At 38.0% G+C, this 17,501-nt stretch overlaps 1 protein-coding gene across 1 annotated transcript in view; it reads left to right on the forward strand.

Moving 5' to 3' along the window:
• Positions 1–17,501, forward strand: part of DYNC2H1 (dynein cytoplasmic 2 heavy chain 1) — a 393,773-nt gene that overhangs the window by 50,529 nt on the left and 325,743 nt on the right. Inside the window, exons 31-42 of the mRNA XM_084624374.1 lie at positions 967–1,117; positions 1,976–2,178; positions 2,899–3,081; positions 3,321–3,503; positions 6,191–6,414; positions 7,490–7,605; positions 8,586–8,785; positions 9,106–9,370; positions 9,749–9,956; positions 12,705–12,834; positions 13,932–14,087; positions 16,255–16,514. Coding sequence (XP_084480500.1) covers positions 967–1,117; positions 1,976–2,178; positions 2,899–3,081; positions 3,321–3,503; positions 6,191–6,414; positions 7,490–7,605; positions 8,586–8,785; positions 9,106–9,370; positions 9,749–9,956; positions 12,705–12,834; positions 13,932–14,087; positions 16,255–16,514 — 2,279 coding nt within the window. The remainder of the gene's footprint in view (positions 1–966; positions 1,118–1,975; positions 2,179–2,898; positions 3,082–3,320; positions 3,504–6,190; positions 6,415–7,489; positions 7,606–8,585; positions 8,786–9,105; positions 9,371–9,748; positions 9,957–12,704; positions 12,835–13,931; positions 14,088–16,254; positions 16,515–17,501) is intronic.

The raw sequence follows: 17,501 nt of genomic DNA on the forward strand, positions 1-17,501 counted from the left end.
GCTCCCATTGCCTCCCCTGACCCTCCATCCAGGGCTTAATTTGTTCCCAGGCTTGGCATGGCGGAGTAAGTCTGCTGTGGAAAGTGATACCTGTATGTTTGTTAATATCACTTTTGACAACAGACTTACTAGCTAGCAATAAATAAATTACAATGATTTGGACATGTATATGTGCATATTTATTTGGCTTTCCTAAAGCTAATTAAGTATTTCAGGAAAAAGTATGAGAGTGGCCGCCAGCAAGAGTTGGTGGCCGCACTCTGAGGCCACCAAAAAATTTGTCCTGAGAAACTCCATGCTTTTAGTCGAGGAAGTGCCTGGTTTAATACCCAGTTTTGGCCAAGATATTGATTCTCTGTTCTTCTGATTATTACTGAGCTCCTCACTCTGGGCACGAGTTTCAGAGGGCATTGAAGTTCGGTGTGAATAAGGGGAGAATATTGTACTGGCAGTGAGTAGCTCTCTTTAGCCTCTGGCATATTTTTCGGGAGTGGAATCGAAGGCAAGGAAGGAAAGAGATAGACACTCAGATTTACAAAGTAGTAGTGAAATTGGTGAAACAAATCCATATTGCTTCCTACTCATGAAAAGTTTTTCAGTACTGTGGAGATCTCCCTTAAGCAATGAGTTTGGCTGAAATGTGACAACTCAGACAATAGGCTGCTATAGTGAATGTACAGTAATCGTAATATAGCACCGAAGGCAATAGCTACACTAAATTATTTTGCAGCTGTTTGTTACATTTTAGTAAGTTTTAAATACAATTATATTTGCTCTTGGGGGCACCTTTAGAGTAACTATGTTTTTTTTTAAGGGAGAGTGGAGTATTGGCATGATAAAATTTAATACACTAAAAAGATTTATTTAAACAGTAAGCTTTCATGAGAATTTATAAATGAGTGGAAAATCTTTTGTCCTTTTTGGTTACCTATTTCTAAAACTTTACTTTATTCTTTCTGTCAATAGATTCTTTCCTTGGCAGAACAAATTCAGTTCACTGAAGATGTTGAAACTGCTATCAAAGAGCATAACCTGCAGCAGATAGAGTTAGAACTTATGGCTAAACTGGAACATTATACCAGCATAGATACTAGTATGGAAGATCCAGGGAGAGTAGGTATGAAAAATGATCATAAGTGTATAATTCCTTAAAATAAATTTAAGGTGCTAAGCAATCCATTCCTCTGAGCTAGAAATGATATTGAGTGACCTACCAGTAATGGCCAGGTTTGGGATATTTAATATTTTCACAGTGAATGTCCTTTCTTTTCCATGTGTTCATTCTATATTTAACATTATTAGGTAGTTTGAATCTGTTTCCTTTTCAATTTTTATCCATTTCCTTTATCTTGATGTTTTTGTTATTTAATATATTTACTAATAATTTGTCATTACAAAATCTGGTTCTATATCATTGTCTTCATCTACTGATCTCTAACGTTATGTTTCACTGGAACTGGCCAGATATTATTGGATAGACATGGTATCATGTCTACACATTCTCTATAAATCCAGGTGTGTTTTTTTCCCCTTAGACTATGATGTTTTATTGGATTTTGGAGTTATTTCTTGACTTAAATATAACATTACAAGCCTATAAAATACCAATATGATGTGCAGATTATAATGTGTACTGTCCATCAATACTTATCCTTGTGCATCTGGTCACTGCTGAATTCTAGATTAAAGTGTATTGGCTGTTAAACTTTTATCTAGTAACTATATCAACCTCTCATTTGTATGTTGATTGCTTTAGTTTTTTAGCTATTTCAAAAGGAGGCTGGATAGTCATCTGTTTGGGATGGTTTAGACCCAACAAATCCTACATCTTGGTAGGGGGTTAGACTAGATGACCCTTGTGGTCCCGTCAAACCTTATAATTCTATGATTGTAAACAGCAACATAAACTAGTTGAAAGTGGCTAAAGGACAATCTTCTTTATGGTGTTTTTGTGAATAATTGTATTTATTTACAGATTCTGGAATCCTTGAGCTCAAGCTTAAAGCACTGATTCTTGATATTATTCATAACATTGATGTGGTGAAGCAGCTAAATCAAGCCCAGATTAATAGTGTTGGTGACTGGGCTTGGAAAAAACAACTCAGATTCTATCTGAAAGAACAGAAATGTTACATTCAAATGGTAGATGCTGAGCTCCAGTACACTTATGAATATCAGGTATGGGGTTTTTTTATTCTATTTTTGTTGGCTTTCAAATGTGTGTGGTGCTCAGCTTTCAGTTCCGGGATGCAGCTTTACCTCCACAATTGCTTCCACCTGGCTTCCATTTTGTCAGTTGCCATTTTACGATGTTGTTTTGCAGAAAATATTGAAAAATGGTGTAGTAGTGTTTCTTCAATCTTTAGATGCTTCTTAGCTCCAAATACCCACGATACTGAATTCTTGAGTGGATTTATACAGCTTTTATATTAAAGTGCAGAGCATAGTATGATTCTTACTTTCTCATTTATGTCAATGCTAGATAAAATGCCAAATGCGGGCAAAATGATAACTTGAAAGAAATTTTGAGATGTATTTAAATTGAATAAAATGTTTTTTTAACAATATGGAACAAATTATGCTCTTGGGTATATGAGGGCAATGTTTGTTGAAGTCTATGAGAGAGAAAATGTAGCAGGTGTTTCCCTTTTTTGAGCCTCTATCTGTGGTTTATAAAGGATTGCATAACACTTCGGCAGTAGTTCTAACAGATTTTGTGAATATAAATCAAAAAATTGAATGGCCCCAAGTGTAGTCCTCAAACTTGGGCAGCTAGTAATCTGGAATTCTGTGTTATCTTTGTTATCTGTGTTATCTTCGTCCAAACTGAGTGAAATGCTAACTTATTGACCTTGTTTCTGTGTATTAATCCATGCAATATATCTTTTGTTTCTACAGGGTAATTCCCCGAAACTTGTTTATACACCATTGACAGATAAGTGCTACTTAACTCTTACTCAGGCTATGAAGATGGGCCTCGGAGGAAATCCTTATGGCCCAGCTGGAACTGGAAAAACAGAATCAGTAAAGGCTTTGGGTGGACTTCTTGGAAGACAAGTTTTAGTTTTTAATTGTGATGAGGTGAATTAATGTACATATTTATATATTTTAGGAGATGAGTATCTATGCAATATGGATTTAAAGAACAATTTTAAAAAAAAGCTTTTAGTGAAATTTAACAGAGTTTTTTTTTATAATCAAATAGAAACGTTAGGCTCTTTGCAATGGCAATAAGACACCTCATAGTGGAACTAGGAAGAAAATCTTCATTGATTTCTTTCATGGTATTTAACATATAAACAATGTTCTTTTATTTTAAGGGCATTGATGTGAAGTCGATGGGACGTATTTTTGTTGGTTTGGTGAAGTGTGGTGCCTGGGGATGTTTTGATGAGTTCAATAGGCTGGAGGAGGCAGTTTTGTCTGCAGTGTCCATGCAAATTCAGACAATTCAGCATGCTTTGAAGAAGCATAGACCTGTATGTGAACTGCTTGGCAAGGAGGTATAGAACAGCATTTTTTTTTTGTTCTTGTTGAAAACTGTTCAGCTATTGTCACTAATATCAAGTGTCTTCTAAAAACTCTGTGAACCCTTGTATTATTAACAAGTATACCAGTTTTAGGTCCAGTATATAAATCCCACATACATAAAGAAGATCTTTGCCCAAAATTTCTAATATTATTTTATAGAGAGACAAGAAGGGTAATATCTTTTATTGGACCAACTTCTGTCGGTGAGTGAGACAAGCTTTTGAGCTACACAAAGCTCTTCTTCAGGTCTGGGAAAGGTACTTAGAATGTCACAGCTAAATACAACATTGAACTGATAGGTTAGCATAAGTAGTTAACACATATTCTAAGCCAAGGTTTCTCAGCCTGTGTGTCTGGACCCAAAATTGGGTTGTCTGAATGTTTCAAAGGGTTGTGTGGCAGCTCCTATGGCTCCTGTCTGACAGGGCTAGGTGGGCTCGCCTCCCTGCTCCAAGCACTGCAACCTCTGGGGTCCCAGCACCACTCAGGTTTGGCCCAGCCCTCATGATGATGGAAGTCCAGGTAGGCCAAATTTGTGTGAATGGCATTGCAATCGTATGAGCCGGGTCACAACTTCACTCACACAAATTTGGTCCAGTCAAGGGATGGGATCAAACTTGAGCAGCGCTGCAACCCCAGAGGTTGCAGTGCCTGGAGTGGAGAGCCAAGCCCAGTCAGCCCCACAGCACAGGAGCTGCAGGAGCTGCCGCTGTTGGCTGAGTGTGGGCAGGATCCAACCATAATCACCCAAGGCAGGGCCGTAACCAGAGTGGGTCAGTCACCCAGGGTGCAAACCCATAGGGGGTGGCTTGGGTCAGCCCCACGCAGCAGGGCTTGGTGAGGCCAGCCCGGCATTGCAGCGCTCAGAGAGGGAGCTCCACCTCCACCCTCTGACTCATCTTAGCGGGTCACCCAGCCTGTTTGGGTTTGGAAGCGCACCCAAGAAACCTGGGGGGGGGGCGGGGATGTGACCCCACGTGATTTCCCCACCGCCACGTATCACCTCTAATTGGGGACGCAAATATGTTTGATTGCCCCAGGCACTAAAATGCCTAGTTTTGTCTCTTTCCCAGGGCCTCCACCACCAGACTATTTATTGGGTAATAACAGGCCATAAGAATTTACAAATGGGTCCTGAGCCCAAAAAGATGGAGAACCACTGTTCTAAGGGATCATTCAAGGTGAAATGCCCATTAACAACCCTGTAATCGTAGGATAAATTATTGTAATAAGCCATGAATACAGTGTCTTTATTAAGACCATGATTTTTAGTGTGTAGCAAAGTTATGAATTTAAGCTCCCAGGCTTGTCTTTTGAAAATTTTCTTTCTTGAAACCTTTTGTGCAGGGTTTTTTTTGAGAATGAAGACTGACAAGTCAGATATAGAGTGAATGCTTTATGAAGTCTGGCTTGTAGTTGTTTATATACCACACACAAACAAACAACTATAACCAAGACTCGATGGGAACCCCATCCTGAAAGAAATCTTTCCTGAATCCCCTCTTCTGGCCTTCAAACAACCTCCTAGCCTCTCCTACCTCATCATCAGAATCAAGCTCCTCACAGACCAGGGCACACCAACTCAAAGTGGCACCAGAGCCTACCAGAATAACAAAAGCAAAACCTACAGAGATATCTCCACTTCTACAATGATCAACAACCCCCACAACACACCTTTCAAGATCCATGGGTCCTACACATGCCTCATCCAGTGCACTAAATGCCCCAACAACAACTCTTGGTGGAACCAGACAATCACTATGCTCTCAGATGAACTGACACAGGAAAATGATAAAAAGACAAAACACCATATCACTTGTGGGTAAGCACTCTTTCACAAAGCGATCACTCTGTATCTGACCTATCAGTCCTCATCCTCAAAAGAAACCTGCACACCACCATTAAAAGATGAGTCTGGGAGCTTTGATTCATAGTTTTGCTAGACACTAAAAATCATGATCTTAATAAAGACACTGGATTCATGGCTTATTACAACAGTTTGTAACCCACTAACCCTCCTTTTTGTCTTATGACTACTGGGATGTTAACAGGCCATTTCACCTTGAATGACCCCTTAGCACATAATCCATCTGTTTGATCATGTATTTAGCTGTGACACTCTGAGGGCTTGTCTACACTACCTGCTGGATCGGCGGGCAGCGATCGATTGAGCGGGGGGTCGATTTATCACGTCTAGACACGATAAATCAACCGCTGAGTGCTCTCCCGTTGACTCTGGTTCTCCACCAGAATGAGAAGTGTAAGCGGAGTTGACGAGAGAGCATGAGCTGTCGACTTACCGCAGTGAAAGCACCACGGTAAGTAGATCTAAGTACATCGACTTTAGCTAACTATTCATGTACCTGAAGTTACATATCGTAGATCGACCCCGTGCGGTAGTGTGGACAAACCCTGAGTAACTTTCCCAGACCTGAGGAAGAGCTCTTGAAAGCTTGTCTCTCTCAACCAACAGAAGTTGGTCCAATAAAAGATATAACCTCACCCACCGTATCTCTCTACTATCCTGGGACTGACATGGCAATACCACCACAGCATACAGTGGTATTTTATAGTGTTCTAAGTACATGAGTTATTTCATACCTAAGGACATAGAGATGAAAATACTATCTTTATGATAATATATTGATTTTAATGCCAGGTTGAAATGGATCACAATTCTGGAATTTTCATCACTATGAATCCTGCTGGAAAAGGTTATGGAGGAAGACAAAAACTGCCTGATAACCTCAAACAGCTTTTTAGGCCAGTTGCTATGACTCGTCCAGACAATGAACTCATTGCGGAAGTTATTCTGTATTCAGAAGGTTTTAAAGATGCTAAAACACTTGGCAGAAAGTTGGTGGCTATTTTTAATCTAGCCAGGTAAGCACATTCTGTTCCATTAATCATATTTCTGTCAATATATATCTTTTGTCTTTTGTGAAGTGTAGTACTTCCCCATCATGTTATGTCACTGTACCTTCCTTCCATTTCAGTCCATTCAATACCAAACCTTGACAAGATTGCTATAGAAATCTTTTAAACATTGTTCCTGTATGTTTACTGTGATTTTTATGAAATGGACACTCCAGAAATCACCCTCATAAAGCTATATACCATAAGCAACATAGAGTTGCTGTCTCATGCCTATAGTCTCCTTAAGGTGTTTTACATTGAACAAGAATATCTTGTATTTGAATGCTACCAAACACAGTTCTCCAAAATTAGTAATATGTAAATCTGTAAGAACAAAACATAGGTTGAATTTTATTGAGATGCACTGCTTTGTATGTAAGTAATGTAAGAATACAGGAACTCCAGTTATAATCCCAAGATGGGAAAATACTGCTTTCTTAAGACCCTGACTGTTTCCTTCCTTTCTTTTGGCATCTTGAATATAAATGCAATTTTCTCTTTAATAGGTAATAAAAGTATTAAAATAAATATTTTTCAAGTTCATATATGATACTTTTATTAATTTGTCTCTGCCACACACACACACTTTGCTTTGCTTTTTTCTTCTTCATCTTCCGATTTGTTTGTCTGAATGGGAACACATGGTTATTTTCCTGAGTGTGCAGTGCCTCCATAAAAATCATGCACTTGTGATTTTTGGGGGAGTAGCTGACATCCAAATAACCACAGTTGCACTTTTTCATTTGTGTGTATATCGCAAAAACCAAGGGAGGGAACTATTAGAGGTCCTATTTTTTTAAAAAATATTATTATTATCTAGCTTTTGAAGAAACTGCTTCTCTGAAAGTTTGGAAACATGCAACTTCATGTGTATCTATCTCTGAAGTTCAAGAAAAATGGTACTGCATCTGGACATTATATTATTTTCTAATGGCTCTGGTTTTCAGAAAAATGTATAATGTCAATTCCTCAATGATCAGCTACAAGTACTGGAGTTGCAGCTGTTACAACCTGTTACAATATTAATATTTTAAAAACATAGGGAGCTTTTGACACCCCAGCAACATTATGATTGGGGCTTAAGAGCACTGAAGACTGCTCTGAGAGGATGTGGCAATCTCCTTCGTCACCTGAAGAAAAATGGAATGAAGGAAAAAAGTAAGCTTGGGTTGGTTCGCTTTTGATCAATCAAGATGTTATATTGAAATAAATATCTACAGCCTTCTTGTTCATTCAAGTACCAGGTGATATGCCCTGGAATTGTAGGAAGCTAGACTATTCAAAAGGATAATCCTCTGTGAAAGCCCTTTCTAATCAAAGCTTTCCCAAATAAAAATAAATAACTAAATAACCCACAGAAACTCAGTGCACATAATTTGCGGAGTTGAAAAGTTGAAGAGAGAGCTCTTGCAAATGAAATCTTAATTACTCTTGGGCTACCATATCTGATTCCGACTGAATATTGCTAACCAGAGCACAAATACAGGATGGAATTTTATGGGATGGGAATGTTGTGTATTTTAAAAAAGTGTGTTTGAGTGGGTGGTGATTTTCTCTCTTTGGGAGAGTTGGGAGCAGAGGTTTAGTGTGGATGAGGAGTTTAAATGTTTGGGACATGAATATTCCTTCTTTGATGCTTTAAGAAATGACAGATCTGCTCTGACTGTTCCTGGGATTATCAGAGACAACCCTTGTTTTCTCATTAGATATAAAAAGCAAATAGCAAACAAACAACTTATAATCAACTTCAGGAATTCATCTGTCAGTTGAAAACACACCGACAACATATTTTAGGGTATATCCCCTTCAAAGTTCCTTCTTAGCTGACTACTATCCAGTCAGGATAGAGACTCCCTGCATATTAGGACATCTAGAAATTCCCATAGTATATACTCAAGTCTGACATGCATTATCATTTTCAAGAACCCAGTTATATACAAAAGTTGAGATGGGTACACTTAGAGTCTGTCCCTTTGCAACCTAAGACTCAGAAGTTCTATATGTTACTAACTCTAATTTCCCACCTAAAATCATAATCCTTTGTGATGCCAAAAAACAACCTGGCATGTTGCCACTATGATGTCAGGTGGTAATATCCCAGCTGTGGAAATAAACGTAAACTGAACTTTCTTTTGCAGTTAATGAAAGTCATATTGTGGTCCAAGCTTTGCGCCTCAATACCATGTCAAAGCTTACATTTGCAGACTGTGCACGGTTTGATGCATTGGTTAAAGATGTCTTCCCTGGCAGTGATTTTAAGGATGTAGAATATGCTGAATTAACCACTGCTTTACAACAAGTCTTTGAGGAAGCCAATTTGGAAATTATAAACACCCAGGTAAATATGAAATATAAGCATAGACCAAGTTTAGATGTTCTGAATTAAGAGTGTCAGTGAGGCTTGTGTTGCTAATCTGTTCATTTTGCTTTAGTTACTTTCAACCTTTTAATGTTTATAACGTGAGCCCTTGATTTGCTTGAATACAGAGATTTTTCTACTCTTTGCTTCTGCACCTACAAGTTCCTAAAATAAATTTAAATTAAGGGAAGAGAATGAGAGTATACAAAACCAAACAGGAATGTGTGAAATTGGGGTTAGAGAACAGGTTTGATTTAATGCTGTTAACCTCCTGTAACCACTATTTCTTTTTTATACAGATCAAGAAAGCTTTGGAATTGTATGAACAGCTACGTCAGAGAATGGGTGTGGTAATTGTAGGTCCGAGTGGTGCAGGTAAATCAACACTTTGGCAGACGTTAAGGACAGCGCTTGGTAAAACTGGCAAAGTGGTGAAACAGTATACCATGAATCCCAAAGCTATGCCTCGACATCAGTTACTAGGTCACATTGACATGGACACCAGGGAGTGGTCTGATGGTGTGCTTACAAGCAGTGCTCGACAAGTGGTACGAGAACCGCAAGGTATGTCTATCCAGAAGTCTGTGTTGTGCTCATCATACTGAAATAAACTTTCTTTTGTTTGTCCATATTTTGACAATATGCTAATTTAAAATTGTTGAAAGTGGCCAGTGTAAGGTCAAAAAGGCTTATGGCAATACCATTGTCAAGAACCTCAGTTTGTAATTTCCAAGTTAGTGTAATATGAAATAAATGGCATGCAAATATGCATCAGAAGGTGAAGAATGTAGGGAATATTTAAAAAGGTTATATGTGAAGTGTATAAAACTAATAAATTATAATTGTCATAGAGAATGAAAAATGGTTAGAAATTTAGCAAGGCTTCATATTCTTTAAGTTTTTCCAGTGGATTTGTTGTTTTGTATTTTTATTTGTAAGTAGATGTTAACTCATGGATAATCTGCGATGGTGACATCGACCCTGAGTGGATTGAGTCTTTGAATTCTGTTCTGGATGATAATCGATTACTCACTATGCCCAGTGGAGAAAGAATTCAGTTTGGCCCAAATGTAAACTTTGTATTTGAAACGCATGATCTGAGTTGTGCCTCTCCTGCCACAATTTCACGAATGGGAATGATCTTCCTGAGGTGAGACACGAGGGCATTTGAAATTTACACAACTTATTTATCACCATGAATAGTTATTAGCTTTTTAAAACCCTATTGTGTCAGCTGTGTTTGGCAGTGATAGGTTAGTATATGACTTTTATTTATATATATAGTCTCTTTATAGAGTTTCAGCAACATGCTTAAACTTCTTCTAAATTGTCTTGTTTTCCTTCTAGCTTTGCACCTTTTTGTGCTTATTCATTTATTTATTGATATTATCATAGAAATGTGGGGCTGGAAGGGACCTCAAGAGGTCATTGGGTCCAACGCCCAGCGCTGAGACGGGACCAAACAGACTTAGACTGTCCTTGACAGGTGTTTGTCTAACCTGTTCTTAAAAACCTCCATTGATGGGGATTCAGTAACCTCCCTTGAAGCCTATTCCGGAGCATAATTACCCTTACAGATAAAAGTGTTTCCTAATATCTAACCTAAATCTCCTGTGCGGTAGATTAAGCCTATTACTTCATTTCCTAACTCCAGTGGACGTGGAAAACAGTTGATCCCCATTCTCACTATAACATCCCTTAACATATTTAAAGACTGTCAGATCCTCCCTGAGTTTTCTTTTTTCAAAACTAAATGTGCCAAGTTTTTTTTTAACCTTTCCTCATATGTCAGGTTTTAAAACCTTTTTATCATTTTTGCTGCTCTCTTCTGGACTCTCTCCAATTTGTCCACAACTTTCCTAAAGCGTGGCATCCAGAATTAAACACAGTACTCCAGCTGCAGCCTCACCAGTGCTAAGTAGAGGGTGACAGTTACCTCTCCTGTCTTACATACAACAGTCCTGTTAATACACCACTGAATAACATTAGCCTTTTTTGCAGCTGCATCACATTGTTGATTCATATTCATTTTGTGATCCGTTCCATTATACCCCCAAGATTCTTTTCAGCAGTACTACCACCTAGCCAGTTATTTCCCTTTTTGTAGTTATGCATTTGATTCTTGTTTCTTGAATGTAGTCCTTTATGTTTATGTTTATTGAATTTCATCTTGCTGATTTCAGTCAAAGGACTAATCCTGTCCTCCAAAGTGCTTGCAAGCCTTCCCAGCCTGATGTCATTTTCAAATTTTATAAGCATACTCTTCACACCATTATCATTAATGAAAATATTGAATAGTATCGAACCTAGGACTGATCCCTGCGGGACCCCACTAGATACACTCTCCCAGTTTGACAGTGAGCCATTGAAAATTACTTTTTGAGTGTGGTCTTGCAACCAGTTGTGCACCCACATTATAGTAATTTCATCTAGATCACATTTCCCTATTTGTTTATGAGAATGTCATGTGGGACGGTATCTGAAGCCTTAATAAGATCAAGATATATCATGTCTACCGCTTCTCCCCTTATTCACTAGGCCAGGAACCCAGTCAAAGAAGGAAATGAGGTTGATTTGGCATGATTTATTCTTGACAAATCCATACTGGGTATTCCTTGTAACCATATAATCCTCATGGTGCTCACAAATTGATTGTTTAATAATTTGTTCCAGTATATCTTTTCAGGTGTAAAAGTTAGACCTACAAGTCTGTAATTTCCTTTTTTAAATTAATTTTTATGAATGGTTTCAGAGGGGTAGCTGTGTTAATCTGTATCAGCAAAAACAATGAGGCGTCCTTGTGGCACCTTAGAGACTAACAAATTATATGTATTTTAGGGGTTGGCTTTAGCGCTGACCCCCCACTTGGTAAGGCAACTCCCATCTTTTCATGTGCTGTATATTTATACCTGCTTACTTTTTTTCACTCCATGCATCTGATGAAGTGGGTTATAGCCCATGAAAGCTTAGGCCCAAATACATTTGTTAGGCTCTAAGGTGCCACAAGGACTCCTCATTGTTTTTTTTAATTAATGACATTTTATTTTATTTTATTTTTATTATAAAACTGGTGATTTCATTGTAATGCTAACTTCTGAAAATGTTCACTTACTCTGAGTAGGTGGAGTTGTCTGTATAGATGTTACCTGTGTTTGCCTATTTATCTCTGAAATCAAGTTTTTCATCTGTTACCTTGTAAGCTACCACTGTATTTGAGACTCCTAAATGTCTCCAGTCATTCTCTTTGCACTTTACTGACTATGGTCAGTAAAGCCTCTTAGGGAAGGGCAGTTTTTTGCCCTGCACCTTTCACCAAGTACCCCATGTCATATCTCTTTCCCCTTTCTTTCTCTTACCGAAGGTCAGAAGTTTGTTTTCCCTGACTTAGATAATGGGTTGCTTTAAATTGCCCCTAAATACCATAAGACCCCCAAATATTTTAAAGAAAACACAATTTATTAGAAAAAATGTAAGAAAATTGCACTGAATCAAAATTAAACCATTGTCCTTTTCTTGTAATTACAGAAATCAGAAAGTAAATGCACACATCTTCAGGCTACTCAATCAGTTTCTCATAGTATTAGAGCCTTATTTTGAAATTTGACAGTAATATTCAAGATACTCTATTTCTAGTTTACATCCTTTTTCTGCATATCTGAATGCTTTTTATTCAAGAGCATAAATTTTTTTACCCTTTTTTTACTGAAAGGCAAATTTAAATATAGAGAGGTTAAATGACTTTCCTAAAGTCATACAGTGGATCTTTGGGAGAGCTGAGAACACAAGCCAGGCCCCTTGACTCAGTCATCCTGCTTGAGCCTTTAGATCATACTGCATCCATCTGCATGGATACATGGCTATTTTGTTTTTTTTTAATCTGAAGTATGTCTTGTTCTAGTGATGAAGATACAGATCTTAATTCTTTGATAAAATCTTGGCTAAGAAACCAGCCTGAAGAATGCAGACATAACCTTGAAAATTGGATTGGGGACTATTTTGAAAAGGCGTTAAACTGGGTTCTAAAACAGGTGAGTAACTCACCAAGTTTTAATACCTTTCTGGATTTTATTCAAATTTATGAACTTGGTGTAGACATCAGCCAGAATTTTTAAATGTGGTCTCTAAAGTTAGGCATCTAAATAAGGGGTCTGATTTTTCAGTTCCCAGAGCTCTCATTGACTAATCATGGATTTAGGTATCTTAGTTTAGGCTCATAAAATTTGAAATTTCTGCCCAAAATCCTTAACAGGAAGGCATGTGCTTTGCTAGGCTTGAGGAAAATTTAAAAACAACGTTATAAATCATTAAATAATTCTACATAGGCAGGAACCTCTGCAAGCTGTTCCTTACAGAGATTTCCCTTCACTTGTGCTATCTTCAGGAAAGGGAAGTGGGCAGGATGTCCTGAAAACCCATGGATCCCAGATGGGAGTCTATGACCATGCATATAGACCACTTTATGGTGTTTCTGTGCTTGCTTTGTGCTTCCTATGGCTCCAGCATCCCTTCCTGGCTTCATACTCCTCACAATGGAGCCATGCAGGCCTTGTGCTGCTGGCCTCTGTTCCATGGAACTTCCTTTAAAGAGGGATCCCCAGTGCTGAGAGGCAATCTTGCTGTATTTCCTTGGAGAATCTACATAGCCTGATGGGGATTAAGATTTGTTTCTCCCATAGCTGTCTCTTTCCTCCATGCAGATTTCTACACTTTTGTGTGGGATCTAGGAAAAGGTTGTTTCTCCACCCCTTTCTGTGGGGGAGAGTGAGATTCACACATGGAGGGTCCCTTCTGGACACATATCTCCATTGCACAATTGTGCACATTTCTTTGCATTCAGTAGGCTAATATATAACAGAAGGATGACTGAACATAAATAGTAAGTTGGTTTGGTATAAGAGTCAGAAGTAAATATTTTAAAAGTATGTGATTGCAAATGGATCACCTCTTCTAGACCTGAATGGATCAAATTTTCTACCAATTTTAAAAGTCTAAAAGTGGCTTCTAATAGCAGTGAAACTGACATATTTACTTGCACCATAACTCATTTATTTTGCTGCTAGAAATTTGTTTAAAGTTATATTATTATTATAAATTCTTATACACTATTATAAATTCAAATTTACAGAATGACTATGTGGTAGAAACAAGTCTAGTTGGCACTGTGATGAATGGGTTGTCTCATCTCCGTGGGTGCACTGATCGTGGACAATTTATTATTAGCTTAATGCGGGGTCTTGGTGGAAATCTCAACATGAAATCACGACTAGAATTTACAAAAGAGGTAATACTTTTTTTCTATCTTATCTCAAACTACTAGATGAATAAAACAGAAATTTTGATTTTGCTATGGTTTAAGAGTATAAAAATACAATAAGAGTTAGTCCCTGCCTTAGTGAGTTTATAATCTAATTTGAGATTGGATGGAGGGAAATAGATCAACCATAGAGAGGCAGATGGTAGTCAAATCCATGAGAGTGGTCAAGATAACTTATAGATAAGGTGCAAAGAGAGAAGGTGACAAAGGATGGAGCCCTGTGGGAAGCCCATGGAAATGGGGAGAAGGGAAAAGGAGGAGAATCCATCCAATGAGATTTTGAAGGTGCCATCACTGAGGTAGGACGAGAATTGTGAGAGGATGAGATCACAAAGGACAAAGGGTTATAGGATTTCAAGAACTGGGGAGTGATCAAGGATGTTGAATGCCACTGAGAGGTCAAGGAGGATGAATAAGGAGCACAGGTTCTGAAATTTAGACATGGATGCACATGAGTAACTTAACTCACATGAGTTGTCCCATTGATGGTAATTAGACTACTCATATTAGTAAAGTTTCTCATGTGTATAAGTGCTTACAAAATTGGGCCCTAAATTAATTCTGATGATATCATATAGTTTTGTTACAAATTATGCATTTGTATTTTTTGGAAGATGAGGAAGGTTTTTAGTCAGGAGCATTACAGAAGCACCTGCCACAACATCACTTGTGGCAAACTGGGGCCATGGGATATCAAACTGCTGATTAAATACTTCATTCCTCCCAGCCCTTCAACATGTGGAAATTATCATCATTTCTTTTAAAAAAATAAGTGGGTATACTGTTGCCTTCCAAAAGCGTTTATCCATATGTACATACTTCAAAACATTCTTAGTCCCATCCCTCCTTAAATGTCCATTTCTTTGATCACAAACATATTCCATTTTATTATAGGTGGAGCTGGTTCCATCACCTATCCTTAAAGTTGCCTAACATTTTCTATTACAGAACTCAGTTGCTTTTATCTTTGACAAAAATCACCTGAAATTTTCAGTATTGGGTGTTTGTCTAAGGCTGGTTTCTTCTGGGAAAGTTTCAGCTAAAGCAGTTTAGTCATTTCTGAGGATGAGATTATGTGTCTTTTTCCATGTTAAACACATTCTTACAATTGTTTCATTAAGGCCTAATACCGCTAAACTTACTACTTCCATGGCTTGAAATTTGTCATCACCCTGATGACAGGGATGTGCCTTTTGTCATCCCCATGAAAATTTGCCCAAATTTGGCCAAACTATAAGCCTCCAAAATATCTCGGTTTTCACGTGTTCAATAGAGAGAGACTTGTTGGAATTTGGCAGATATATTTGCTGAAGATTCTGTGCGTACTGGGCATGCTGCAGCCCAAGGCTGTGGTACTAAGTAGGACTTTCCCTTAACAGCCCATAATTTCCCTTGTTAGGACAGTATAGTTTGTGCAGCCACATTTTTTTAGCCCAGGATAACATGAAGTGATTTAAGATTGTATAAATTCTAAGTAAATCCTCACACACAGAGAGACAGTTTCATTCATATCTTTAAAAGTATTAGGGACAAAAATGATGACTGTGAGCTGTAGGCGTTCCTACCAGATCACAAAATAGGAAAAAGAAAAAAGTTACTTTAAAAGAAAGAAACAGTTACCTCTTTAGGCAGCCTTAATTCTGGAATTTCTTAACTTTTACAGTTGACTACTAATTGTGTGTGCTTCATTTTCTCTCTACTCAGTGGGAGAAGCCTGTGGCTACATTTGTGTGCTCATAAGTGCTACATGAGTGCTTATGACTGCAACTGAAGTCAGTAGGAGCTGTATTTTGAACCTACTAAGTACTTTATAAAGTCAGGCCCTCAGTGTCTCAAGAAAATGAATGAGGAAATTTATTCCATGAGGTCTGGCGCCATGCATCAAATGAAAAATAAGTATTGGATAACTACCCATTCACTAACTACCCAATGTATACGCACAATGGGATTGAATTAAGGTTGCATAGGCAACCTTAATTTTTGCATTTCCTAATTTTTGAGCGCTTGACTTTGCAAATTTACTATTCTTTTAACATAATTTTTTGGATGTACTCATAATTATAGTTATTGTGTTGTTATTAGGAATGCAGATTTTTAACAGCTTAATTGTTGTTCTTTTAAAATTTTTGTAAAGATTTTTAATTGGACACGAGAATCTCCGCCAGATCCCAGGAAGCCACTGGACACATATTTTGATGCTGACACTGGACATTTAATGTCATATCAACTGAAAAAACCTATACATTTGACTGCTGATGACTTTAGTAATCCCCGAACACTTCCTGTCATTCAAACCCCAAACATGCAGAGAGGTTTAGATTACTTCAGACCATGGCTAGACTTTGACAATAAGCAGCCATTTCTTCTTGTTGGGCCTGAAGGATGTGGAAAGGGGTAAGTTTTGTTTTGTTTTGTTTTTTGTTTTAACTGTTTTAATCTAATTTTTCTAAGTTTGGTGATAAAGTTTTGGAACATTTTTGCATAGTGAAGGTTTCTGCTCAATTGATAAAGTTGTTTCTTTAGGTGAAATACTAATAGAACCATTTGAAATGTTCTTTGACACATCTGTCACTAAAAAATTAGTAACATCAATCTCAGTCTGTGTGTCTGTTTGTCCAGCATCTATTCTAATGGGACGCTGGTTCTGATTGGAACTTTGGTGCTAATGGAATACAAATAGTAAATGATACATACTTGTGATTGGTGGGGGCCCACTTATTCACTACCAGAACATTGTTTGAATTACTTTCTTCTCTGACCCTAACAGAGTCCTTCCTCTGCTCGGCGTGTACTCAGGATTGTTTAAGAGTGTCTGTCTCTCTCTCTCTCTCTCTCTCTCTCTAAATAAGAGTTCCTTTCCCCTGCTTCTTGTGACTAACAAAACATTATTACCCCTGTTTGTTTATCTCTTTCAGCTCGGTACAGGTGCTCTTTCTCAAGCACGAAGTGTGGATACTGCTTGACCAGATGAGGCTCCATTACTTCCCCATTTACAGCGACCAGTTGGTCATATGCATGGCTCAGTGTAGGGTCACTTTTCTGTGCCTGCAAAAAATTCCTATCTTGCAGGAGTGCGTCCACATCCAGATAACCTCTTCCTCTCCTGAAGGGGCTGACAGTTCTTTTCCTTGTGACAGAAAATATCATGTTACTTCTATATAAATCCATGGTACGCCCACATCTTGAATACTGTGTGCAGATGTGGTTGCCCCATCTCAAAAAAGATATATTGAAATTGGAAAAAGTTCAGAAAAGGGCAACAAAAATGATTAGGGGTTTGGAACAGCTTCTGTATGAGGAGAGATTAATAAGACTGGGACTTTTCAGCTTGGAAAAGAGATGGCTAAGGGGAGATATGATTGAGGTCTATCAAATCATGAC

The sequence above is a fragment of the Lepidochelys olivacea genome (genome assembly GCF_965140295.1).
Source record: "Lepidochelys olivacea isolate rLepOli2 genome assembly, chromosome: 1".
NCBI lineage: Eukaryota > Metazoa > Chordata > Testudines > Cheloniidae > Lepidochelys > Lepidochelys olivacea.